The 27,991-nt window shown below is 44.5% G+C and overlaps 1 protein-coding gene and 1 long non-coding RNA gene across 5 annotated transcripts in view; one reads left to right on the top strand and one right to left on the bottom strand.

Annotated features, from left to right (window-relative positions):
* syt1a (synaptotagmin Ia) overlaps positions 1-27,991 on the top strand; it is a 345,191-nt gene that overhangs the window by 246,908 nt on the left and 70,292 nt on the right. For 2 of the 4 annotated variants that reach the window (XM_067999279.1, XM_067999280.1), the window contains one exon: positions 25,333-25,509. In XM_067999279.1, coding sequence (XP_067855380.1) covers positions 25,341-25,509 — 169 coding nt within the window. In that variant the 5' untranslated portion in view covers positions 25,333-25,340. Of the gene's footprint in view, positions 1-5,092; positions 5,184-14,959; positions 15,016-25,332; positions 25,510-27,991 lie in introns of those variants that run through there. The other 2 variants (XM_067999278.1, XM_067999281.1) reach the window with 2 other exon arrangements.
* Positions 36-27,991, bottom strand: LOC137334532 (uncharacterized). Its single transcript, XR_010966165.1, has 3 exons — positions 27,910-27,991; positions 26,732-26,885; positions 36-2,956 (listed from the first exon to the last, which is right to left on the bottom strand). It is a non-coding gene; the product is annotated as an uncharacterized lncRNA (long non-coding RNA).

The following is a 27,991-nucleotide window of genomic DNA, read 5'->3' as shown; positions in this document are numbered from 1 at the left end:
CAATTCTGGGCACCACACTTTAGAAAGGATTTCAAGACCACGGAGAAGGTGCAGGGGAGATTGATCAGCATGGTACCAGGGGTGAGGGAATTCAATTATGCGGAAAGACTGGAGAAGCCGGGATTGATCTCCTTAGAGCAAAGAAGGTTAAGGGGAGATTTCATAGAATCATAGAAAGTTACGGCACAGAAGGAGGCCATTCAGCCCATCGTGTCTGTGCCAGCCAAAAAAGAGCTATCCAGCTTAATCCCACTTTCCAGCACTTGGTCCGTAGCCCGATAATTTACAGCACTTCGAGTGCACATCCAAGTACTTTTTAAATGAGTTGAAGGTTTCTGCCTCTACCACCCTTTCAGGCAGTGAGTTCCAGACCCCCACCACCCTCTGGTTAAAAAAAAAATTCTCCTAATCCTTCAAGATTCTGAGGGTTTAGGTAGAGTAAATAGGGAGGAACTGTTTTCCACTGGCAGGAGGGTCAGTAACCAGAGGACACAGATTTAAGCGAATTGGCAAAAAAAGCCAGGGGAAGATGAGGAGAATATTTTTTTTCACGCAGCAAGTTGTTATGATCTGGAATGCACTGCCCGAAAGGACGGTGGAAGCAGAGTCAGTACTAACTTTCAAAAGGAAATTGGATAAATACTTAAAAAGGATAATTTTTCAGGGCTATGGGGAAAGAGCAGGGGTGTGGGACTCTTTCTGAGAGCCGACAGGCACGATGGGCCGAATAGCCTCCTTCTACGCTACATGATTTGATGATTCTATGATTCCAGCAAACAAGATCCTCCTAATAAGTTTTGAAAATTAAAAAATGTAAGGTACTTTAATCAATCACTTATGCTTTTTGCTATTACAATGTACCACCCATTTTGGCAGCTTTACAGTTGGTTGCTGCTGACATTTAGACAGCATGTCATTAGCACATGCTAATACTCAGCACCAAAACGTTACAAGTTGCAGAACAGCAATTTTGTGCAGGTTTTAAAACAACAGCAGTGAAATGTATATTGATTGCCTGTAGTAGCCTAATCGTTTTATAGTAATGGTCTAGCAACCCTGGGATTGTGAGTTCAAATTCACCGGGGCAAGTCATGAAATTGAGTTCAATAAATCTGGTAATCTGTGGGCTGGCACCAGGAAAAAATGACCATGAAAAGCTGCCGGATTGTTATGAAAAACCAACTGGTTCACTTATGTCCGTCAAGGTCTGGCCTGCACAAGACTAGTGCACATGATGTGTCTGTCGCTTAATAACCTCTGCAAGCCACTCAGTTATAGAAACAATCATTTTGATAAGAAGGACACCATTACTTTCTCAGGGCAACTAGAGGTGGGATTGGGGGGAGGGGGGGGAACACAGAAACATAGAAAATTTACGGCACAGAAGGAGGCCATTTGGCCCATCATGTCCGTGCCAGTCAAAAAAGAGCTACCCAGCCTAGTCCCACTTTCCAGCACTTGGTCCGTAGCCTTGTAGGTCACGGCACTTCAAGTGCATACCCAAGGACTTTTTAAATGTGATGAGTATTTCTGCCTCTACCACCCTTTCAGGCAGTGAGTTCCAGACCCCCACCACTCTCTGGGTGAAAACATTCTTCCTTCGCTCCCCTCTAATCCTTCTACCAATTACTTTAAATCTATGTCCCCTGGTTATTGACCTCCCTGCTAAGGGAATTACACCTCAATTAAATCACCACTCAGTCTCCTCTCTTTCAAAGAAAACAACCCCAGCCTATCCAGTCTTTCCTCATAGCTAAAATTCTCCAGTCCTGGCAACATCCTCATAAATCTTGTCTGTACCCTCTCTAGTGCAATCACATCTTTCCTATAATGTGGTGACCAGAACTGTACGCAGTACACAAGCTGTGGCCTAACTAGTGTTTTGTACAGTTCTAGCATAACCTCCACGCACTTAAATTCTATGCCTCGGCTAATAAAGGAAAGTATTCAATATGCCTTCTTAACCACCTTATCTACCTGTCCTGCTACCTTCAGGGATCTGTGGACATGCACTCCAAGGTCCCTCTCTTCCTCTATACCTCTCAGTATCCTCCCATTTATTGTATATTCCCTTGCCGTGTTTTGACCTCCCCAAATGCATTACCTCACACTTCTCCGGACTGAATTCCATTTGCCACTTTTCTGCCCACCTGACCAGTCCACTGATATCTTCCTGCTGTCTACAGCTTTCTTCCTCACTATCAACCACACGGCCAATTTTTGTATCATCTGCAAACTTCTTAATCATCCCCCTACATTTAAGCCTAAATCATTAATATATATCACAAAAAGCAAAGCACCTAGTACTGAACCTTGTGGAATCCCACTGGAAACAGCCTTCCAGCCACAAAAACACCCGTCAACCATTACACTTTGCTCCCTGCCACTGAGCCAATTTTGGATCCAATTTTGCCACTTTCCCTTGGATCCCATGGGCTCTTATTTTTTTGACCAGCCTGTCATTTTGGGACCTTGTCAAAAGCCTTGCTAAAATCCATGTAGACCACATCAAATACACTACCCTCATCGACCCTCCTTGTTACCTCCTCAAAAAATTCAATCAAGTTAGTCAGACACGACCTACCCTTAACAAATCCATGCTGACTGTCCTTGATTAACCCATGCCTTTCTAAATGACGGTTTATGCTGTCTCTCAGAATTGATTCCAATAATTTGCCCACTACCAAGGTTAGACTGACTGGCCTATAATTACTCGGTCTATCATTTTCTGCCTTTTTAAACAACGATACAATGTTAGCAGTCCTCCAATCCTCCGGCACCATGCCTGTAGCCAGGGAGGATTGGGAAATGATGGTCAGTGTGTCTAGAAGTGTCTGGTCACGATGCTCCACCCATCTTGGTGTGAGGTTCAGGCTTGATGGATCAGCTGGTCTTTTCCTGCCCATCAATTTTGTACGTTCATCATAAATGCAGCCTTGACAGTGTCACTCACATCCTGTGAACAAACAAAATATAATCAGCTCATGTCGACAGGTTAAAAGTTCCCCCGCGCGGGCTTTATAATCTCCAGTGAAAACCCTTGGTAAACCTACTGTGGAGGGGAGGGAAGGCTGAGAGAGGATCTAATTAAACCGTCAAACACATCACCTGAAAGTTCAGCTCGGAGCTGGCACTAACAGGACAGACTCGTTGCTAAAACCAAACAAGAAGACAGTAGTGTGTCTTTGGTTCCCATCGCAGCTCCCATCATCCTTTCAGAAGAGGGCCAGGATGACAGGAGATTGTGGTCACAGGGGACACGTGAGAGAAGATTATTTCCAAGAGAAGATGAGCTACGGGGACAGGAGCCTATAATTAGCTCTGTGATAAAGTAGTAATGAAAGGAGTTGTGTCTAATGGGATTCTGACTTTCCAAGGGGCAATCGCTAAAGTGTGTCAGCTCATAGCAGATAACTTGTGTTTCTCCACAGTGTAGGTCACAGATCGCCCTGAATTATTTCTACTACGGGCTCATTCCAATTCCTTAGGTAAGATACCTCAGGCATTAGCCAGCAAATAATGTCCATCTGCATTCAAGTACATGCAAGCAGATAGAAAGGAAAGAATTTACATTTATATAAGCGCCTTTCACAATCTCATTCTTACATTACAACAGTGACTACACTTCAAAAATACTTCATTGGTTGTAAAGTGCTTTGGGACATCTTGAGGTCGTGAAAAGTGTTATATAAATTCAAGTCTTTCTTTCTCAGGATGTCCCAAAGCACTTCACAGTCAATGAAGTGTTTTTGAAGTGTTGTATTGTAGGAAACACGGCAGTCAATTTGCGTGCAGCAAGGTCCCGCAAACAGCAATGTGATAATCTATTTTAGTGATGTTGGTCAAGGGATAAATATTGGCCAGAACACCAGGGAGAACCCCCCTGCTCTTCTTCAAGACAGTGCCGTGGGATCTTTTACGTCCACCTGAGAGGGCAGACGGGGCCTCGGTTTAATATCTGATCCAGAAGACGGCACCTGCAACAAGCAGCACTCCCTCAGGACTGGCATTGGGAGTCTCGATGTGGAGATGCCGGTGATGGTCTGGGGTGGACAAATGTAAGGACTTGCACAGCACCAGGTTATAGTCCAACAGTTTTATTTTAAATCACAAGCTTTGGGAGCTTACCTCCTTCGTCAGGTGAGTGAAGGGTGTTCTAAAAGAACTGTTGGACTATAACCTGGCGTTGTGCAAGTCCTTACATTGGGAGTCTCAGCCTGGATTATGTGCATAAGTCGCCGGAGTGGGACTTAAACGCACAATACTTCTGACGGAGAGGCGAGGGTGCTACCCAGTGAGCCACTGGCTTTCATCTCCTCAGGATGTGCCAAAACACTTTACAGGCGATTAAATACTTTTACCGGTTTCCAGGTTCTCACGATAAGAACCGTCCTCTAGCCCAGTGAAACATTCTGTTTATTTGATAGTTGTAGTGTGGCAGACTGGAAATCTGTTCAATGACGAATAAAAGTTCTTTCGAAACAACTGGGCTGATTTCTGTGCCTAACCGAGGTAGAGAGAGAGAGCAGAGCAGAGAGATGTATCAAATATAGAAATCCATTAGAACTGGCCAGACTCGCAATGGAAAGTCGAAGTGCCCGATCGACCAGTGATGTTTAGAATAGGTTTCGAGGGGAGGGGGGCCTTCTCAGATTACTAAAAGCTGCAGATCTACTGACTGTTGTTGGCCAGGAGTGAAATTATAGACTTTGGGTACGTACAAAAAAAAAACACGAAAACTAAGGAGATACGGTAGAGTTGTTCTGACAACAGAGATATTAATCTCAGTGTGTGGAAGAAGTGCTGGCAGCGATGCTGATGGTTTCATTCGCGACCACGCTTTCCGAGCAAGAATTGAGGTTGGTCTAAAAGTCCTCCTCTGGCTGTCAGCTACTCGCTTTTGATATACAGTTCTGGGGAAAAAAAATCTGTACATAACAAGGCAAATCATCTGTAATTCAAATGAAGGAATGTCAAGTCTCTGTCTGTGTTATATTTCCTACCACAGAAAATGTCCTGAGCGATTGGAGCTGCCACGTTTGTTATCCAAATTAACTTATTAAACTCAGTAACATTTTTCCTGTCTCCTCAGATTAGAATCTGCGGGTTAAAGTAATTGGCTTTCCCAACGAATCATCACCGATAAACAGTTCAATCACATCATCTTGTATTCACAATTATCGGTTAGTATTTCGAGGTACCCTCTCCTTATTACATTTCTTCAGAGTTAATATCCGTGGTACTTTGTCACACACAGATTTTATTAAGGACCTTTACTACACTGAAGTCAAATCTGTGAATATAAATTGATTTTTATGCGCAGCCACAGTATTTGGCTGAGAGTTAGATGCCTTTTATATTTTTGGGAAAAAAAACACACTCCAGTGAATCTGAAAAAACAGCAAGAAATCTCTTTGGGCGTGATTGAAATTTCATGGCTAAATGGTAGTGAGCAATCATTTTTTTTTAATGTGGAGGCTTTTGATTTCAGTTGTAACATAAAGAGAGTGCATTGTTCTGAAGGAAATTGAGGGAGCTCCGAATGTAGATTAAACGCCCTGCAAATGAAACGTAACCGTGACAGATGCCAGAACAATCATAAAATGAAAAATGCAGCGTTTATAACTCCTACTTAAATCATTCCTGTATTACTTCAGAATAAGATGCCTAAATCATCTCAATACTGCTTCGGATTAATGAATTAACGGTTCCAAAACCAGCCTTCGAGTATCACAAAGGAAAGCATTTACAGGGGCAATGGGGGGTGGGGGGGCGGAATGGGACGAACGGAATAGCTCTATCAGAGAGCCAGCACAGGCACGATGGGCCGAAAGGCCTCCTCCTGTGCTGTGCGATTCTATAAATATATTTCCGTCAGTCTTAGTGCAATCTCCCCAAGTGCAGCTGAATCAGGCTTTGATGGTGAGCTGCCCTCCTTTGCAGTTCCTCTTGCTTCCCAGCAGTCACTGTAAAGATATAAAGCTAGTCAAAGGAAAACAAACTTGCCATCCCATTTCGATTGATGTGAGGTACAACTGAGCAGGAGCAGCGTATGCTCCTCCACTGAACATTCTGCCAGGTTTTTGATGGCCTGACACGCACACAGATCAGTCGATGAGGAAACTATGTTGTATTAATCTATTTACGCAAATGGCCTGTAGTTTTATTCTATCCTTGGAAGTGTTGAGCTTTCATGCGAATCATAGAAAGTTACGGCACAGAAGGAGGCCATTCGGCCCATCATGTCCCTGCCGGCCGACAAAGAGCTATCGAGCTTAATCCCACTTTCCAGCACTCGGTCCGCAGCCCTCTAGGTTACAGCACTTTAAGTGCTCATCCGAGTACTTTTTAAATGAGTTGAGGGTTTCTGCCTCTACCACTCTTTCAGGCAGTGAGTTCCAGACCCCCACCACCCCCGGGTGAAAACATTTCTCCTCAGCTCCCCTCTAATCCTTCTACCAATTACTTTAGATCCATGCCCCCTGGTCACTGACGCCTCTGCTAAGGGGAATAGGTCCTCCCTATCCACTCTATCTAGTCCCGTCATCATTTTATACACCTCAATTAAGTCTCGCCTCAGCCTCCTTTGTTCCAAAGAAAACAACCCCAGCCTATCCAATCTTACCTCATAGCTAAAATTCTCCAGTCCTGGCAACATCCTCGTAAATCTCCTCTGTACCCTCTCTAGTGCAATCACATCTTTCCTATAATGTGGTGGCCAGAACTGTACACAGTACTCTAGCTGTGACCTAACCAATATTTTATACAGTTCTAACATAACCTCCCTGCTCTTATATCCTATGCCTTGGCTAATAAAGGAAAGTATCCCATATGCCTTCTTAACCACCCTATCTACCTGTCCTGCTACCTTCAGGGATCTGTGGACATGCACTCCAAGGTCCCTCTCTTCCTCTACACCTCTCATTATCCTCCCATTTATTGTGTACTCCCTTGCCTTGTTTGCCCTCCCAAATGCATTACCTCACACTTCTCCAGATTGAATTCCGTTTGCCACTTTTCTGCCCACCTGACCAGTCCATTGATATCTTCCTGCAGCCTACAACTTTCCTCCTCACTATCAACCACATGGCCAATTTTTGTATCATCTGCAAACTTCTTGATCAAGCCCCCCACATTCAAGTCCGAATCATTAATATATACCACAAATAGGAAAGGCTGATCTGTCCAATCGGAATACCTGTCAAGCTGTGCGTTCTGGTGCAGTTTGTAAAAAGCAACACTATTGTACATCAGGTATGTATGAGGAACTTTAGTTGGGATTAGCATAGCCATATTTACAATAGGCACAACAACTGTATAGAAAAAAAGAACTTGTATTTATATGGTGCCTTTCATGACCTCAGGATGGTCCAAAGTGCTTTACAGCCAATGAAGTACTTTTAGTCTGTTGTAATGTGGGGACACACTGCAGCCAATTTTCACACAGCAAGATCCCACAAACAGCAATGTGATAATGACCAAATAATCTGTTTTAGTGATTTAGGTTGAGGGCTGAATATTGGCCAGGGCATCAGGGAGCTCTTCTTCGGATTAATGGCCGTGGGATCTTTTACGTCCACCTGAGAGGACAGATAGGGCCTTGGTTTAATGTCTCATCCAAAAAGACGGCACCTCTGACAGGGCAGTGTAAATGTTTCAGCTGCACTTCCGGCGAAGCGATGGCATCGGAGCGGGAGCAGCTACGAGGAAATTCCCGGCCATGGAATTAGGTTGAACACCAGGAGGTTATTTTTTTTTGACCTCAGGAATAGATTGCCAGAATGTGCAGTGAAGGTGGATTCACTGCAGGCCTTCAGAAGAGGGCTGGGCGAGTTTCTGGGAGTGGAAGGCATCTCAAGTTATACAGGGGTAGCTGCAGTTATTAATTTCAGTCATCATGGTCTCTTGCAGCTTGCTTGATTGCCTTCAGGGATTTGGAGAAGAATTTCCTAAATTTGCCAAAGATTTCTTTCTCTTCTGTTGCTTTTCCCAGGAGATTGTGTGAGTTGCAGGGAATGAAGTTGGTTGATGGTGAATGTTGGCTGGAGGACCCAGACAATCTTCTCCTATCCCTTTTCATATGTTTGTAATACATTGGATGAGCCATCAATACCCATGATAGATTTGTATGAAGAAGCAGGCCAGGTGTGATCCAATGTTTGCACATATCAATTGAATGAGCCCCTAGGCTTTACATGTTCAAACAATTAGGTTTTATCAACAAGCATCTAACAGTTTGGAATTAGGTTATAGCTAGCTGGTGGGAAAGTACTTTATAAATCCCCATTGGATAAAGCAACAGCAAAGAGTTTGCAAACCACACAGCTGAGCTTGTGTGTCACCTGTGGCTCAGTGGTAATGCTCTCACCTTTGAGTCTGAAGGTTGTGGGTTCATAATCCCAATCCAGAGATTTGAGCACAAAATCTATGCTGACACTCCCACTGCAGTACTGAGGGAGTGCTTCACTGTTTGAGGTGCCCTCTTTTGAACGAGATGTTAAACCAAGGCCCTATCTGCCCTCTCAGATGGATATAAAAGATCCCATGGCACTATTTCAAAGAAGAGCAGCAGAACTCCCACAGTGTCCTGGCCAATATTTATCCCTCTACTACCATCACTAAAACAGATTATTTGGTCATTATCACATTGCTGTTTGTGGGACCTTGATGTGCACAAATTGGCTGCTATATTACAACAGTGACTATGCTTCAAAAGCACTTCATTGGCTGTAAAGTAGTTTGGGGCCATTTGAGGTCATGAAAGGCGCTATATAAATGCAAGTCTTTCTTTTATATGAACCATATGTAATGAGAGAAGATACCATTTATATTTTGACAAACATTACCAGTCCACAATCTGTTGGAAGAAGTCTTCCACCCTCATCCACTGGGTGAGATGTACAGTGGAACTTAGCTTGCATTACTGGCTATGATACACAGTATATAATGTTCTCAAAATACCAGAGCCTTTCTTCAGACTCATCATTTTTCTAAATTTTCTTTGCTGTCCATTGTAATGACGCTTTCAAATCTCTTGCTATCAGAACTAATTCTGTCCTTATTGATTTTAGCAAATGGAGCATTTCCTGCCTCAGCATTTAGTCAATTTCATATCTGGCAAAATTTGCCATTTGATTCTAAATCACGAAACAGTCGAAATACCTGACACTTGATTCTTCCAGCTAAAAATGGACCTCATTTTTTTTTTCTGCGCAGAAATTAATAAAGGTTCATGCAAAATTTCCACAACTGAAACAATGGTGTGAGATAAAATAACTTATAGCTGTTACTTAAACTAATTTCACTTTTTACATCTGCTCCGAAAAACACAAGACCGTAAGATTTGCAAATGAAAGTACAGTTAGTATATGGTAGTCTGGATTTAGCAAAAGTATATTTAAATCAAGGCTGCAGAGAGCCGATAAGAGCTGCACTGATGTATTCCAGATTGTAAATCTCGAGTTACAAAGCAAGCAGGGAATATGATCAGATGGCAACCAATGCTGTTAAACCCAGCTTCAGCTCCTATATGAAGACTTAAGTATAGACCTTTTTTTTTCCAAGTTCTAAATTTCAACCAGAAAAACACAACTAATAAAAAGCAGTTTTGAATTCAAAGACTGAGTATTTTAAGAAAGATCTTGTAGCATTTTACGTATCTTGTGCATAATAAGAAAGAAAGGACTTGCATTTATATAGTCCCATTCACGTCCTCAGGATGTCCCAAAGCACTTTACAGCCAATGAAGTAATTTTGAAGTGTAGTCACTGTTGTAATGTAGGAAACGCAGCAGCCAATTTGTGCACAGCAAGCTCCCACAAACAGCGATGAATTAAGTGACCAGATAATCTGTTTTTAGTGATGCTGACTGAGGGATAAATATTGGCCAGGATACCGGGGAGAACTCCCCTTCTCTTCTTCGAAATTATGCCATGGGACCTTTCACATCCACCTGAGAGGGTAGACGGGTCTCGGTTTAACGTCTCATCCAAAAGACGGCACCTCCCAACAGTGCCGCACATTGAGAGCAATGCAGAATCAAGAGTTGAAGAGCTTGATATGATCTCGGTCCCAAGGGCTCAGTTGGGTTGGGGAGGGTAGGAGTCCCACCTGCATTGACTTGTTTGTTGGGGTTGAGGCCCTTCCCTGTCTTGGGGCAGTCAATATTGATGGCTTACGGCACCTTCGTAATTGGCCTACTACCTCCTCCTGGGTTTGGGAGATGGTTTTTGTGTTGAATGAATCTCTAGGAAGGGGCACCAGACATGTTTGGTGTTTCCCCAGTTCTCTTCTTCCTTACTTTACACGACAGCCTCAGTAACTCTGCAAGAGTGAGACTCCAACTGGGTTGGAAACTCACAGTGTCCCTCAAAATAGGACTTTATTGTGCTTTGGGAAGTCCTGAGGTGGTGAAAGGTGCTATATAAATGCAAGTCTTCTCATTCTTTCAAAAATTGGCAATTACGGCCTCAAGATTTTTAGGGATATTTGCAGTCAGTTAATTGCCTTAAAAAGTCTTTCCAGCAAAGGAGGAATTTTTAATGTAATCTGATTAATGTGATTGTGAAGCCATAATCTGCTTAAAGGTGAATCACTCCACTTTTCGTGTGTCTTGATTCATTTGTTGTCCAATAGGCTTTGGTGTCTCAGCAACACGCAAATGCATTTAAGACTTGGGGGCACAGTGAGCTGTTATCAACATAAATTATAGCAATTGTAATTTTTATTTTGCATCCTTCATGAAAGCGTCTGCAGGGATCTGCGACCAGCAGCTTGTAAAGCTCAGCCAATCAAGCTTCCACGAGTAGGTGGGAGCAGATGAGCGTGACAGAAATTGGAGGTGGCAGCAAGTCTGTGGAAATGGATTTATTGCTTTTAGAATGCTAAGTGGTAAACTTTACCATTCAAGTCACAAACAATATAAGGTCGACCTGTAACCTATTTTTAAAAAATCTTACGTCTATGTGCGCTTTCTGTGTCAACCCTTTCCGTTAGAAAGGCCCCCGCAATTCAACAGGATTGTGCCTGGAGGTGTCCTCGAATGCTGGCCCCTTGCCGGCGTTCATGGGGTCAGTGGGAGGGCACTTCATTTGCAGGAGTCAGGCAGACGCAAGGCACGTCTTTGGCCCGTGCCTGCCCTGTGTGCCCAGAATTTCAGACATAAAATTACATAGAATTTACAGCATTGAAAGAGGCCATTCGGCCCAACTGGTCTAAGCCAGTGTTTATGCTCCACACGAGCCTCCTCCCTCCCTACTTCATCTCACCCTATCGGCATATCCTTTTATTCCTTTCTCCCTTATGTGCTTATTGAGCTTCCCCTTAAAGGCAACTATGCTATTCGACTCAACTATTCCTTGTGGTAGTGAGTTCCACATTCTCACCACTCTCTGGGTAAAGAAGTTTCTCCCGAATTCCTTATTGGATTTATTAGTGACTATCTTATATTTATGGCCCCTAGTTCTGGTCTCCCCCGCAAGTGGAAACATCTTCTCTATGTCTACCCTATCAACCCCTTTCATAATCTTAAAGACCTCTATCAGGTCACCCCTCAGTCTTCTCTTTTCTAGAGAAAAGAGCCCCAGTCTGTTCAATCTTTCCTGATAGGTATAACCTCTCAGTTCTGGTGTTATCCGAGTAAATCTTTTTTACACCTTCTCCAGTGCCTCTATATCCGACATGCCTGGTGGAGTTCGGTAAACCTCGCCTCTCTCAGCTGCCAGAATCAGTACCGGGAATTCCTGCCTTAAGAAATCCTGGAAGTTAAACCAAGGCCCCCTCAGGTGGACATAAAAGATTCCGTGGCACTATTTCGAAGAGGAGCAGGGGAGTTCTCCCCAATGTCCTGGGCCAGTATTTATCCCTCAACCAAAATCACTGAAAAACAGATGATCTGGCCATTATCACATTGCTCTGGGAGCTTGCTGTACCAGGGAAAGAGCAGGGGAATGGGACTAATTGGATAGCTCTTTCAAAGAGCTGGTACAGGCCCGATGGGCCGAATGGTCTTCTCCTGTGCTGTACCTACTACGATACTATGAAATTGGCTGCTGCGTTTGCTACATCACAACAGTGACTACACTTCAAAAGTACTTCCTTGGCTGTAAAGCGTATTGGGACGTCCTGAGGTCGTGAAAGGCGCTATATAAACGCAAGTTCTTTCTTTTTGGTTCTGGTCACTGAGACACAGGAGAAACATCTAAGTTATTGGAAGCTGTACAGTGAGGAGCCACAAGGTTGATCCCTAGTGTCAGAGGTTCGAGTTATGAGGAACCGTTAGAAGAATTTGGACTTTTTTAGCCTTGAAAGGATGAGAATGAGTTGGGATTTTGTAGAGCTATAGAGACATCAAACAGAATAGAAAAGGTTAATCCTGAGAACCACTTCAAACTCAATTGTACTTATCTTTCTGATCTGCATCTGCTGTTAGCAACCTTCTGGCTTTGTCCCTACTGTAACTAGATCAAGAACTTTTGCAGCGGTAATGTTGAACTAATAATTGGCCAAGACGTCTGCCCACCGTGCCACTTATCTCTTTAAGCGCACTTTCTGAAGGGGCTGCTGGTCTGGGCTCATTAGCACTAGGTATCAGGTGGCATCAGTACAAATATTATCACAACTGTCATCACACAGCCTAAATAATTATCGCAGCAGTCAAAAATAGGAATGGAATCGCTTTTGGATACCATCCTGAATAAGGCGTCTGATTTTAATAGGCCTCCTTACTGACTATAGAAAGGCTTAAAATGAAAGAACTTGCATTTATATGGCGCCTTTCACAACCTCAGGATGCCGCAAAGTGCTTCACAGTCAATGAAGTACTTTTGAAGTGCAGTCACTATTGTACTGTAGGAAACACGGCAGCTAATTTGCACACAGCAAGGTCCCACAAACAGCAATGTGATAATGTCCAGTTAATCGGGTATAGCCTATACAGTACTGTGTGCTTCCATTTAGTTGTGTTGTTTTGGGTTTAGATTAGTTTTCGTGATGTTCTTGCCATTAATTCTAAGCTCTTATTACGTTTTGACCCCTCCCTCACCCCCACCCCGACCTATGATATTTATAAATGGCATCCAATTTTACAAAAAAAACAAATAAGGTTTGTCAAAAGGCTTTAAACTGCCAGTGGCAGAGTTTGGTAAACCGTTTCATTTTGGATTTTTATTATGAAGTAATGAAGTGGCAAAAATTAAATGTAGTAAAGTCTGCAACATAGTTTAAAAAAAACCCCTAAGGCCCAGAAATTGGATCTCGTGCCCGTTTGACGGGCATAAAATGGGACAGTTGCGGGACCGACTCCCCTCATCCAACGTTCACCTGAAAGACTTCCGACCCGATATTGGCTCAGTCCATTTATCAGGTGTCCCTAATGGCCGCCTAAAAGCGGGCGTTAGGCTCTTTACATATGTAAATGAGGGAGCCTGATACCTGGGAAAATGAACATTACAGAGAGGAGCTGGGCTACTCCACACTGCATCCTTCAGCGGTCACTGCAGCCGAAGGAGCGACCCTCCGACAAAAGGTGCATTTTATCAAATAAAACATTTCAAAAAAGATTCCTGAGGTGCCAGGAGGAGTAGGGGCATTCCCTCTGATCCTCACAGTATCACAATCCCACAATAGCCTGATCCCCCTCCCTCCCCATCTCCTGTTGATGCTCCAGCCTAACAGGGACCTACCTCATCTTAGTTACCCACCTACCCACCTCCCTCCCTCCCTCCCTCCTTACCCACCTCCCTCCCTCTCTCCCTACCCACCCACCTCCCTCCCTCCCTCCCTACCCACCTCCCTCCCTCCCTCCCTACCCACCCACCTCCCTCCCTCCCTCCCTTCCTCCCTACCTACCTCCCTCCCTACCCACCTCTCTCCCTCCCTACCCACCTCCCTCCCTCCCTCCCTACCCACCTCCCTCCCTCCCTCCCTACCCACCTATCTCCCTCCCTATCCACCTACCTCCCTCCCTCCCTACCTATCCACCTACCTCCCTCCCTCCCTACCTATCCACCTACCTCCCTCCCTCCCTACCTATCCACCTACCTACCTCCCTCCCTCCCTACCCATCTACCTCCCTCCCTCCCTATCTACCCACCTACCTACCTCCCTACCACCTACCCAGCCGCCTCCCTCCCTAGCTACCTAACTACCTATCTCCCTCCTTCCCTCCCTCCATCCCTATCCACCCCCCTCCCTCCCTCCCTCCCTACCCACCTCCTGACCTACATACCTATCTACCTACTTACCAAAATTCATCTTCTTGGAATGGCTGATTTGCCTGCGGAGGAGTGTCTGGTGCCAGCAGATTGCCCAGATGATGGTAATGAGGCCAGAGGGCCAAATTCAGGTTGGCCTGGGGCCTTCCCGGTTCGGGCACACACTGCCTACGCCCCACTGTTTACCCGCATGAAAACTGGGTACATCCAATTTCTAACCTCCAGTTTGTTATTTTTTAAGTTTTTTCCTTTAATTCAGTGGGAATTAAAGTTCCCTGTACAGTGTGAGTTGTGGAATGCACAGACTTATAAGGCAGCCCTCCCATTGTCTGGCAAAGCTCGCTGCATCTTGTAAACTGCAGCTGACAAATTGCTTCTTGGCTTTTGCAATTTTTCACCCTACAACTGACCCCGAGATCATCTTGTCTTTCGTGTACACAAGTACAGTACGTAACTCCACTTTAATCATATCGCAACTTGTCTGAGCATGTTCAGATTGCACGTAGCTCGACCTTGAGGGAGTGCCTATCAGCAACAGGCCACTTTGATAAAGAGTAGGAGTACAGCTTTGCCACAAGATAATTTAGGTTCTAATGAGCCACTTGTCAAAGTGGATTAGACCCATAAATCCAGGGCCCAGCAAATATGCAAAGTAGGAATTCTCTGAGTGCTTCTAAAAGACTGGACAGAGCAAGCATGGGGAAACAGTGATAAATGATTATCTCATTTAGAGTCCAGGGCACAGACGACTCGAACAGTCTCGTGTCGGGCCACAGACTTGGAAAGAGAAAAGAACTTGATTGTGAGTGTTCCCAATATGTTGTAAACCAATCGGCCAAGGTCGCAGCAGGTGCTACTGTAGCTCTGAGATCTAAACGAATGTATTCATTTGACTGGTTAATGTGAGGTCAGCGTTCCCCCTGAAGCTAAATACTAAAATTTAAAAAATGATTTCAATCTTGGCGGGACTCTTGACATCTACTGAGCTCCAGTTCCTTTCCAATGTCAGTAATATTCCAGGTAAAGTCCTGAGCAGAGACAATCCTATAGTCTAGTGGTGTCGGTCATGGCTCAGTGGGTAGCACATCTGGCCTCTGAGTCAGAAGGTTGTGGGTTCAAGCCCCACTCCAGGAACTGTAAGATCATAGAATAGTTACAGCGCAGAAGGAGGCCATTGAATCCATGTTGGCTCTTTGTAAGAGCAATCCAGTTAGTCCCATCGCCCTGGAAATTTTTTCCCTTTCCTTCGTATTTATCCAATTCCTTTTTGAAAGCCACGATTGAATCTGCTTCCACCATCCTTTCAGGCAGCGCATTCTGGATCATAACAACTCACTGCATAAAAAAGTTTTTCCTCATGTCGCCTTTGGTTCTTTTGCCAATAACCTTAAATCTGTGTCCTCTGGTTCTCGACCCTTCCACCAATGGGAACAGTTTCTCTTTATTTACTTTATCTAAACCCTTCATGATTTTGAACACTTCTATCAAATCTCCTCTTAGCATTTTCTGTTCTAAGGAGAACAATCCCAGCTTCTCCAGTCTATCCACGTAACTAAAGTCCCTCATCCCTGGTACCATTCTAGTAAATCTTTTCTGCACCCTCTCTAAGGCCTTCACATCGTTCCTAAAGTGCAGTGCCCAGAATTGGACACAATACTCCAGTTGTGGCCGAACCAGTGTTTTATAAAGGTTCATCATAACTTCCTTACTTTTGCTTCTACTTATAAAGCCCAGGATCCCATATGCTTTTTTAACTGCTTTCTCAACCTGTCCTGCCACCTTCAAAGATTTGTGCACATATACCCCCAGATCTCTCTGTTCCTGCACCTCCTTTAGAATTGTACCCTTTAGTTTATATTGCCTCTCCTCATTCCTTCTGCCATGTGACCGTCCATTTCACCAGCCCGTCTATGTCCTCTTGAAGTCTATCACTATCGTCCTCACTGTTCACTACACTTCCAAGTTTTGTGTCATCTGCAAATTTGGAAATTGTGCCCTGTACACCCAAGTCCAAGTTATTAATATATATCAAAAAAAGCAGTGGTCCTAGTACCAGGCCCTGGGAAACACCACTGTACACCTCCCTCCAGTCCGAAAAACAACCGTTCACCACTACTCTCTGTTTCCTGTCACTTAGCCAATTTCGTATCCATGCTGCTACTGCCCCCTTTTATTTCATTGGCTTCAATTTTGCTGACAAGCCTATGTGGCACTTTATCAAACACCTTTTGGAAGTCCATATACACATCGACCGCATTGCCCTTGTCAAACTTCTCTGTTATCTCATCAAAAAACTCAATCAAGTTGGTTAAATACGATTTGCCTTTAACAAATCCATGCTGACTATCCTTTATTAATCCACACTTGTCCAAGTGACTGTTAATTTTGTCCCGGATTATTGTTTCTAAAAGTTTCCCCGCCACCGAGGTTAAACTGACTGGCCTGTAGTTGCCAGGTTTATCCTTACACCCTTTTTTGAACAAGGGTGTAATACTTGCAATTCTCCAGTCCTCTGGCACCACCCCCATATCTAATGATGATTGTAAGATTATGGCCAGTACCTCTGCAATTTCCACCCTTACTTTCCTCAGCATCCTAGGATGCATCCCATCCAGACCGGGTGACTTATCTACTTTAAGTACAGCCAGCCTTTCCATTACCTCCCCTTTATCAATTTTTAGCCCATCCGGTATCTCAAATACCTTCCCTATTTCTGAGACTCTGGCAGTATCTTCTTCCTTGGTAAAGACAAATGCAAAGTATTCATTTAGTACCTCAGCCATGCTCTCTCCTTCCATGTGTAGATCTCCTTTTTGGTCCCTAATCAGCCCCACCCCTCCTCTTACTACCCATTTACTGTTTACATGCCTATAGAAGACTTTTGGATTCCCTTTTATGTTAGCAGCCAGTCTATCCTCATACTCTCTCTTTGCCCCTCTTATTTCCTTTTTCACTTCTCCTCTGTACTTTCTATGTTCAGTCTGGTTCTCACTTGTATTATCAACCTGACATCTGTCATACCCCCCCACCCCACCCCCCCCCCCCCCCCACCTTTTCTGCTTCATCTTACTCTCGATCTCTTTTGTCATCCAGGAAGCTCTGGCTTTGGTCACCCTACTTTTCTCCCTCGTGAGAATGTACCTAGACTGTACCCGAACCATCTCCTCTTTAAAGGCCACCCATTGTTCGATTACAGTTTTGCCTGCCAATCTTTGACTCTAATTTACCCGGGCCAGATCCGTTCTCAACCCACTGAAATTGGCCCTCCTCCAATTAAGTATTTTTACTCTAAATTGTTCCTTGTCCTTTTCCGTAGCTAATCTAATCCTTATGATACTATGATCACTGTTCCCTAAATGCTCCCTCACTAAAACTTGCTCCATTTGACCCACCTCATTCCCCGGAACCAGATCCAGCAATGCCTCCTTCCTCGTTTGTCCAGAAACATACTGATCAAGAAAGTTCTCCTGAACACACTTCAGAAATTCCTCCCATTCTTTGCCCTTTACACTATTACTATCACAGTCTATATTAGGATAGTTGAAGACCCCCATTATCACTACTCTAGAGTTCTTGCACCTCTCTCCAATTTACCTGCAAATTTGCTCCTCTATATCCTTCCCACTAATTGGTGGCCTATAGAATACACCCAGTAGTGTAATGGCACCTTGATTGTTTCTTAACTCTAACCAAATAGATTCTGTCCTTGATCTCTCCAGGACATGCTCTCTCTCCAGGACATCCTCTTTCTCCAGCACTGCAATATTCTCCTTAATCAATACTATCAATACTACCACCCACCCCCCATCCTTTCTTTCCTTCCTTATCTTTCCTGAACACCTTGTATCCAGGAACATTTAGTACCCAATCCTGCCCTTTTTTGAGCCAGGTCTCCATTAGCACCACTACATCATGCTCACATGTGGCTATTTACGCCTGCAGCTCACCAACTTTGTTTACCACGCTTCGTGTGTTTACAGACATGCACTGTAAACCTATCTTAGACCTTCTCGTATTCTCTCTTAGTCTGATCCCATCTAATACTGCACTATTTGTTACTCTAGTACTATCTGTTTCTCCTAATCCTTTGTGCATCTTGTTTCTCCTTTCCATTGCTACATCCTGGTGCCCATCCCCCTGCCAAAATTAGTTTAAACCTTTCCCCGACAGCACCAGTGAACCTCCCCGCGAGGACATTGATCCCAACTCTGTTGAGGTGCAACCCGTCTTGAACAAGTCCCTCCTGCCCCAGAACTAGTCCCAATTCCCCAAGAATCTGAAGCCCTGCCCCTTACACCATGATTTAAGCGCATAATCTAGGCTGATACTCCCCGTGTAATACTGAGGGAGTGCTGCACTGTCGGAGGTGCCATCTTTCAGATGAGACGTTAAACCGAGGCCCCGTCTGCCCTCTCAGGTGGATGTAAAAGATCCCACGTCACTATTTTGAAGAACAGCAGGGGAGTTTTCCCTGGTGTCCTGGCCAATATTTATCCCTCAACTGACACCTAAAGCAGATTATCTGGTCATTATCACATTGCTGTTTGTGGGCCCTTGTTGTGCACAAACTAGCTGCCGTGTTTCCTACATTACAGCAATCACTACACTTCAAAAGTACTTTATTGGTTGTAAAGTGCTTTGGGTCGTCCTGAGGTCATGAAAGGCGCTATATAAATGCAAGTTCTTTCCTTCTTTCTTTCTTACAACAGATTTAGATTTTTCCCAACCAATCTCAGAGGTGTTGCAGGTGTTGTTTGTGTTATACTTTCTCTTTCAGTGATTCAGATAGCTGTTGGCATGTTGCCTTTGCCCTGAGTGTTCTAAATGGCTGGATAGAAGCAGAACAAATAGAAAACTATCAACCTTCTCCATTTTGTGTTATTTTTGTCGTGATTTTATCACAATTTGACATTGAGCTTTGAGGCTGAATTCCCTTTTGCATTTTCCAAAATTGTGTTTCCTGTCACAGATTTTTTTTCTTTTGGTGATTGAGTTTTGTTGGTTTTCAAGCAGCAAAGATATCATATTAAACCCAGAAAGGAAACTGCTTATTACACTGATTCCTAGTTACAATATACATTTAATGGGAATTAAAGGAGATTATTTGATGAAATGGTGAACTGCTGGGACAGCATGTCCAATCACCAATAGTTAGGAGTTGGTTCATCGTGAGCTTTCAAAGTGCGTAGCATTAATCGTTTTTGAACTAGTTGTCTTGAGTCGAATAAGTTTATAAAAATTCACTACTACCTTTACGATGGTATTCGTAAATCCCCTAGGGTCAACAGGTGTAACTATCATCACACGGGTAGATGGAATTAAGATACAGATCAGCGAAATAGTTTAGGAAGTCTCTGAAAGTCTTGGGGAAGCTCCCATTATCAAAGACAGATGATGCCCATACTGTCATCACACTTAGGAACATAGGAACAAGAATAGGCCATTCAGCCCCTTGAGCCTGTTCCACCATTCAATTGGATCATGGCTGATCTGTATCTTAACTCCATCTACCCGCCTTGGTTCCGTAACCGTTAATATCCTTACCTAACAAAAATCTATCGAACTCAGTTTTGAAATTTTCAATTGACCCCCAGCCTCAACAGCTTTTTGGGAGAGAGTTCCAGATTTCCACTCCCCTTTGTGTGAAGAAGTGCTTCCTGATTTCACTCCTGAATGGCCTAGCTCTAATTTTAAGATTATGCCCCCTTGTTCTGGACTCTCCCACCAGAGGAAATAGTTTCTCTCTATCTACCATATCAACTCCTTCAGTCATCTTAAACACCTCAATTGGATCACCCCTTAATCTTCTATACTCAAGGCAATACAAGCCTAGTCTATGCAACCTGTCCTCATAATTTAACCATTTTAGCCCCGGTATCATTCTGGTGAATCAGCGCTGCACCCCCTCCAAGGCCAATATATCCTTCCTGAGGTGCGGTGCCCAGAACTGAACGCAGTGCTCCAGATAAGGTCTAACCAGAGCTTTATACAACTGTACCAAGTAGTTCCCAAGTACCGGGAGAATTCAAGGTCTATGGAAGTCAGCCAACTTCCAGGTTTTATTTCTCACAGAAGAGGAGCTTTTTCTGTTTCCCTGGCGGCTAATTACACACCTGAAAGAGCTCGCTGGTCAACTCTAATAGCTCAGCTGGTGCTAGCAGGGGATATTTGGGAACCATATCTGGGTATTTTATGGTCTATTGGAGCAACTAATGACTGTTTAGTTGTCCAGCCAGCCTGGTGAATCTGTTGGGGACATGATCTGAAGTGATAATTTTCTGCCTGAAAGGCCAAGTGATAAGAGTTAGGATGTGGGCCACCATCTATTGTTTGCGATTCGAGTTGGCTGATTTTAGCATTTCTTTCTCTCCTATGAGTTTTGAGAGGAGATGTATTTTTTTTGTTGTTGAAAGGCAGCACTTAAAAGTCAGAGCAATTATTCGGTTGCTACTTTCAAATGGGATCTCGTCCAGTACGGGTGATTCATCTGTGACCATGTCTATTTTTTGCTACTTGAAGGTCTCCCATGGCTTCTCATTGTGAGTGAGGGGATATTCCGTTTTAGAAAGAAAGAAAAAACTTGCATTTATATAGCGCCTTTCACGACCTCAGGACATCCCAAAGCACTTCACAGCCAATGAAGTGTAGTCACTTTTGTAATGTAGGAAACACAACAACCAATTTGCGCACAGCGAGGCCCTACAAACAGCAAAGAAATAAATGACCAGGTCATCTGGTTTAGGTGTTGGTTGAGGGATAAACGTTGACCAGGACACCGAGGAGAATTCCCCTGCTCTTCTTCGAATATTGCCATGGGATCTTTTACGTCCACCTGAGAGGTTTGCTTGGTTTTCTTCCTTCGCTCCACTATTGGCGGCCGTGCCTTCAGCCGTCTAGGCCCTAAGCTCTGGAATTCTCTCCCTAAACCTCTCCACCTCTCTGTCCTCCTTTTAAGACGCTCCTTAAAACCTACCTCTTTGACCAAATCACCTGTCCTAATATCTCCTTTTATGACTCGGTGTCAATTTTTGTCTGATTATGCTCTTGTCAAGTGGCTTGGGGCGTTTTACTACATAAAAGGTGTTATATAAATGCAAGTTATTATTGCTGCTCACAATAAAACCAGAAAATCTCAAGATGGCTAGTCCGTCACATTATGATGCATTTCCAATTTTTATTTTGAGTTGTTGGTATTCCCTTTTTTTTTTCATTTTACCCACTTACCTGATGAACTCCCTTCCTAACAGCACCGTGGGAGCACCATCACCACACAAACTGCAGTGGTTCAAAAAGGCGGCCAGCCCACCACCACCTTCTCAAGGGGCAACTAGGGATGGGCAATAAAGGCCGGCCTGGCCAGCGACGCCCAAATCCCAAGAAACAAATATTAAATGCAAATCTTGTGACGAGCGGCTGAATCTTTCTTCAGGTGCTGGTTTGTGATTTGTCAGATTGAGAGCGACCAAATGATTAGCTATTTTAGGGCACATTCAGCTGCACCCCCCCCACCACCCCTGTCAGCACTGATTGGAGACATGATCATTGTATTATTTAATTCGATGAAGTCTTCAATCTCCTCACCTAATAAAACAGACAACCTATGCAGGGGAAACCATTGAAATTCAACCTCATTATTCCATCTAATGGCATTTGAAACCAATCAAGCTTTTAAAAAATATTTTAGCACATAGTAATAACTTGTTAAAGTGAAATTGCCTGCTTCGTCATTGTGGTCTGATCTGATTTGATCTGTCACTTTCGAACCTGAGATAATGAGATGCGTTTTATAGATAGACAATTAAAAAAAGGAAGGTGAAACTACCCGTCCTTTTAAATGATCAGGAACTAATCATTGGTGCTTTAGAAGCTATAGAATTCCTTTGGTAGAGAAATTGAAAAGACCTTTCACAGGATCGATCTGTAATGCACTCAGTATTATTATAAATACAAAAAGACTGAGTCATCCCAGAAGCTTACTCCTGCTTCTGATAGAGAAAAAGAAAGACTTGCATTTATATAGTGCCTTTCACGACCTCCAGACATCCCAAAGTGATTTACAGCCAATTAAGTAGATTTGAATATTGCCATGGGATCTTTTACGTCCACCTGAGAGGTTGGCTTGGTTTTCTTCCTTGTTGTTGCCATTTTATTTCCAGTCTTTTTAAACTGAATTCAAATTCTCAACCTGCCGCAGTGGGATTTGAACTCATGTTCTCTGGATCATTAGTCCAGGCCTCCTGGATTGACAGAGTCAAGTAACTTTGCCTGTTTTTTTTCATACAAACATACGAATTAAGAGCAGGAGTAGGCCATTCGGCCGCTCGAGCCTGCTCTGCCATTTGATAAGATCATGGCTGTCTGATTGTGACCTCAACCCTACTTTCCCGTCTACCTACTATAACCTTTGACTCCCTTGTTAATCAGGAATCTATCTAACTCAGCCTTAGAAATATTCAATGACCCTGCCTCCACCGCTCTCTGGGGAAGGGAGTTCCACAGACTTACGACCCTCTGAGAGAAAAAATTTCTCCTCATCTCCGTCTTAAATGGGCGACCCCTTCTTTTTAAACTGTGGCCCCTAGTTCTAGTCTCTCCCACAAGGGGAAACATCCTCTCAGAATCTACCCCTTCTAGTCCCCTCAGGATCTTATATGTTTCAATAAGATCACCTCTCATTCTTCTAAACTCCAGTGTATACAGGCCCAACTTATCCAACCTTTCCTCATAAGATAACCCCCTCATCCCAGGAATCAGTCGAGTGAACCTTCTCTGAACCGCCTCTAAAACAATTATGTCCTTTCTTAAATAAGGAGACCAAAACTGCACACAGTATTCTAGATGTGGTCTCGCCAATGCCCTGGACAACTGTAGCAAAACATCTCTACTTTTATATTCCATTCCCCTTGCAATAAATGACAACATTCCATTTGCCTTCCTAATCACTTGCTGTACCTGCATACTAACTTTTTGTGATTCATGTACTAGGACACCCAGTTCCCTCTGTACCTCAGAGTTCTGCAATCTCCCTCCATTTAAGTAATATACTGGTTTTCTGTTCCTTATTTCAATAGCATTCATTTTTTAAAACTTTTTTTTGCAGCTTTTCATTTGATTCCTGAATACTTTTGCACTCTCGGCATTACTGGGGATTGATTCTGGAATGACTTATAGGAGAATTAAGGTATCTTGAGTTGAACTCAGCCAACCCTAGTCAGCAAGTAAAGACGTCCATTAGCTAATCAGATTTCAACCTTGAGATCAGTACAATTGAATTTATGCCTTGATGCAAATGGCATTGAATTCCTCTTAGGCTCCTACTTTGTTGCAATAATCTAATTATTTATCATATGAGCAGCTCAACAAATGTTTGTTCCGAACTGCTGTAACCTCATGTCCTATACTCAGGGGCAATACTCAGTTGCCCGCACACGAGACGTTCCTGATCTTAACTAATATAAGCGTCCGGCTCCTCACCTGAAACAGGTGGTCGCACAACTGCAGGTGCAAACGAGAGTCTTACGCCTGTTTCAGGACCCCTTCCAGACATTGGTCTTCCCTGAACGCTGCCAGCTCTGGGCCTGCTGCCTTCAGGAAAATCAGGTCTGCTTGCAGCCTAACCGGCAGGCCTTAAGTGGACAGTACAGGCCGCCACCGAAAAAAAAAGTAAGTTTACGTAAAAGAAAAAAGTTTCTTACCTGAACCTGGAGTCAAGAGGTGCAGGAGAGCTGAATTCCAGCTCCACTGCATTGCCGGAGATTATTGTCAGCTCCTGCCCAGCCCTCCCCCACCACTCCTGATCACCGCTCCCCCCTCCCTTCAGATCACTACCGCCCCCCCCCCCCCCCGCCTTCCGATCACTCCCCACCAAACCCCCCCACCACCCCCCACCACCACCCCAGGACCTATCCGAGGGCCGCTCCCTCTCCGCTGGCGAGCTCCGTGAGGTCTCCCAGCAAGTATCTGCAGCTCACTGACCTCATGCACTGGAGCATTCTCTCTGGACATAAGATCCAGCATAAGATGAGACCCCCCGGGAGTATATTTGCTACGATATGCTTACTCCCCTCAGAGGGCCCTACTAGTGCTCAATATGTGAGTACATTACATATCACTCAGACAGTGAATATCAGAGTTGGAAGAGCAGATGGTTCTGGCCTGAACGAAGGGCTTGAGGAGGTCGCAGAGGGTGAGGGAAGCGAATCCATGGAAGGATTTGTAGCTGAATACAAGAATTTGGAAGTCATTTTTTTTAATTCATTCTCGGGATGTGGGCGTCGCTGGCAAGGCCGGCCTTTATTGCCCGTCCCGAGTTTCCCTTGAGAAGGTGGCGGTGGGTGGAAGGATACGGAGCTAGTGGAGGTTGGCAAGGGTAGGGAGCAATGGGTGTGTTAGGACATTAAAGGTACATCACCCTTGTGTTCAAATCCCTCCATGGCCTCGCCCCTCCCCTATCTCTGTAACCTCCTCCAGACCTACAACCCTCCGAGATCTCTGCGATCCTCCAATTCTGGTCTGATGCTCATCCCCCGATTTCCTTCGCTCCACCATTGGCGGCCGTGCCTTCAGCCGCCTAGACCCTAAGCTCTGGAATTCCCTCCCTAGACCTCTCCGCCTCTCTACCTCTCTCTCCTCCTTTTAAGGCGCTCCTTAAAACCTACCTCTGTGACCAAACCTTTCTTGATATCTCCTTTTGTGTCTCGGTGTCAAATTTTGTCCGATAACGCTCCTGTGGGACGTTTTCACTATGTTAAAGGCGCTGTATAAATGCAAGTAGTTGTTGTCGTTTTCATACGGGAATGATTTATAACGACAGAATGATCAAAAATCTGAGGGGTTGGGGTTGACAGTGACAGAGGACTCTTTTTGGAGACAAGACAATGTGTGAGAGAAGCGTTTCACCCGCTGGGTTGATCTCGTCTCCATTATGCCGGCTTATAAATATTATATGAACCAGCATGAATTAACGTGTCGGAGATGAATTATTTACTCAGGTAGGCAAACCGGTAGGAGGAGCATGAGATGCGTGTCCAACCCCAGACATGGCCTGCTCCCCGCCTGAGCTCTCAGTTCTAACAACATCTTAATTTTTTTTTTTTCTCTTCTCCCTTGCCCGGCCCAGGCCCCAGGATGAAGCTAACCGAAGGTCACCACGAAGCATTGGCAGCGCCCCCTGACACGTCCGCACCCCCGGCCCCGGTAGGCAATGCCACCGAGGCGGTAACCCCGGGAGGAGGCAAGGAAGACGGGTTTTCTAAATTGAAGGAAAAATTCATGAACGAGCTCAACAAAATTCCACGTGAGTAAAGAAAGAGTCCGAATATTACAGTCGCTCGACCGTTGAGTTTCCATCAACATGGATTATCTGGAAACTTTTCATTTTGTCTGTGATAAAGTTTACTTTCTGTTCACGGAGTACTTTGCTGAACCAAAGCTGTTCTTTCTTTTACAGGCATTGAATATTTTTCACTGCGAGATGAGGAGAATTTCTTTTTTACGCAGCGAGTTGTTATGATCTGGAATGCACGGCCTGAGAGGGAGGTGGAAGCAGATTCAATAGTAACTTTCAAAAGGGGAATTGGATGAATGCTTAAGAAGGAAAAATTTTCAGGGCTATGGGGAAAGAGAGAGAACAAGTGAGAGTGGGACTAATTGGATAGCTCTTTCAAAGAGCCGGCACAGGCACGATGGGCCGAATGGCCTCCTTCTGCACGGCATCATTCTATGATTCTATACCTGCCTTCACGTAATAAATGGTGATGTTGGAGAAATGCTACGCGCTTGTGACTGAGGGACAAAACATTTTAATCAGTATGTCGCTCGCAACTTTCCAGTTACACAATGGTGAATGTCGGAACAGGAGTCGGCCATTCGGCCCATTCATCCTGCTCCACCGTTTTGTTGGGCACGACATCTCTATCTCTTTTGAATCTCAATTGAAAATTTCAAAACTGAGGTTGATGGATTTTTTTGTTAGGCGGTGGTTTTAACGGTTATGGAACCAAGGCGGGTAGATGGAGTTGAGATACAGATCAGCCATGATCTTGTTGAATAGCGGAATGGGCTCAAGGGGCTGAATGGCCTGTTCCTATGCTCTTTGCTCCCAACTTACTGCCCTCCCTCTCCATATCCCTTAACACCCTTACTGCCCAAGTAATTGTGTGCCTCCCATATAAACACCTTGGTTGATTTTTACAGCCATGTCCTTCTGGGACTAATGGGGGTGATTTTAACCCTACCCAGGCAGTGGAAACCAGGCAGTGGACAGTTAGAATCATAGAATCGCACAGTACAGAAGGAGGCCATTCGGCCCATTGTGTCTGTGCCGGCTCTTTGAAAAAGCTATCCAATTAGTCCCACTCCCCATTGCTCTTTCCCCATAGCCCTACAGATATTTTTCTTCTCCAAAATTTATCCAATTCTCTTTTGAAATTTACTATTGAATCTGCTTCCACCACCCTTTCAGGCAGTGCATTCCAGATCAGAACAACTCGCCCCGTTAAAAAAAAAATTCTCCTCACCTCCCCGCTGGTTCTTCTGTCAATTATCTTCAATCCGTGTCCTCTGGTTACCGACCCTCCGAGAGACTTACCCACCGGTTTCCCACCTGCTTCACGGCCAGCCTAATCTTAGTTGGGCTTCCTGGCCTTCCGCCTGGGACCGGGTGGAGAATGGCTACAACAAACGGTACAGTGCTGTCACATCGTAGCGTGGCCAGTGGCCTCTGCTGTTCACCAAAAGCCAATCAATAGCACAGACTAAGACATCCCTCTGGATGCCAGGAACGGGCAGCAATTCCCCAGCGTGCAGCCTTGCTAACCCGCAAATGATCGGAAATGCCCCCCGGTCATTTATCCGCCATTACGAAACGCCAACCTGAATTTGCGCCGGTGTCTTGTACGTTCCCCCGTCACTTATGGTGAATATCCCGGAAGTGGCGGAGGATGGCAGGGAGCGGGTGAAGGGGCTCCCGTTGAACTTCCCGGTAAATTCTGCTGGCGTTAGGCCAGGGAGGCCAGCAAACATAATCATGGTGAACACTGAGGGAGTGCTGCATTGTCAGAGGTGCTGTCTTTCAGATGAGACATTAAACCTCTCAGGTGGATGTAACTCCAGTCCCCCATACATGGTTGACTCGTAAATGCTCTCAAGCAATAAGTTTTAATTAACTTTTTGCTAAAATAATCAACGTAAGTTGTTCATTCACAAACACAACTCTGCATTATTCGTTTCACACCCCGTTCTGCTCGGCTGCAGGAAACAATATCCAATGATGTGACATTAAACTGCGGCCCTAGTTAGCAGTTCCGGTGGACGTTTAATTGGCTCTATTCCAAGAGGAGCAAGGAGTTCTCCCGATATCCTGGGATATTGCTCCTTCAAACTAACACACACAAAAAATCAAGAAGAAAGAAAGAAAGAAAGACTTGCATTTATATAGCGCCTTTCATGATCTCAAGATGCCCCAAAGCACTTCACAGCCAATGAAGTGCTTTTTGAAGTGTGGTCAGTGTTGTAATGTAGGAAGCTGGTCATTCAACTCGTAGCTGATTGTGGGATCTTGCTGTGCACCATGGGCGGCCACATTTGCTTATATGGCAGTCACTGCACTTGAAACTCATTGTGTGAAGTGCTTCGAGACATTTCTGAGAGACGTGATAAGACGTTTTCTAAACACAAACCCCTTTCTTCTACATACCTTAATCAGCAGAGCAATTCCAGTCCTGGCTGTTCATTCTGGAACTGATTACATCACTGTGGCTGTGTCCCGTCGGTGTGCC

The sequence above is a fragment of the Heptranchias perlo genome, chromosome 18, assembly GCF_035084215.1.
Source record: "Heptranchias perlo isolate sHepPer1 chromosome 18, sHepPer1.hap1, whole genome shotgun sequence".
Lineage (NCBI taxonomy): Eukaryota > Metazoa > Chordata > Chondrichthyes > Hexanchiformes > Hexanchidae > Heptranchias > Heptranchias perlo.
The sequence above is the reverse complement of the archived record's forward strand: the minus strand, read 5'-3'. Positions and strand labels throughout refer to the sequence as shown.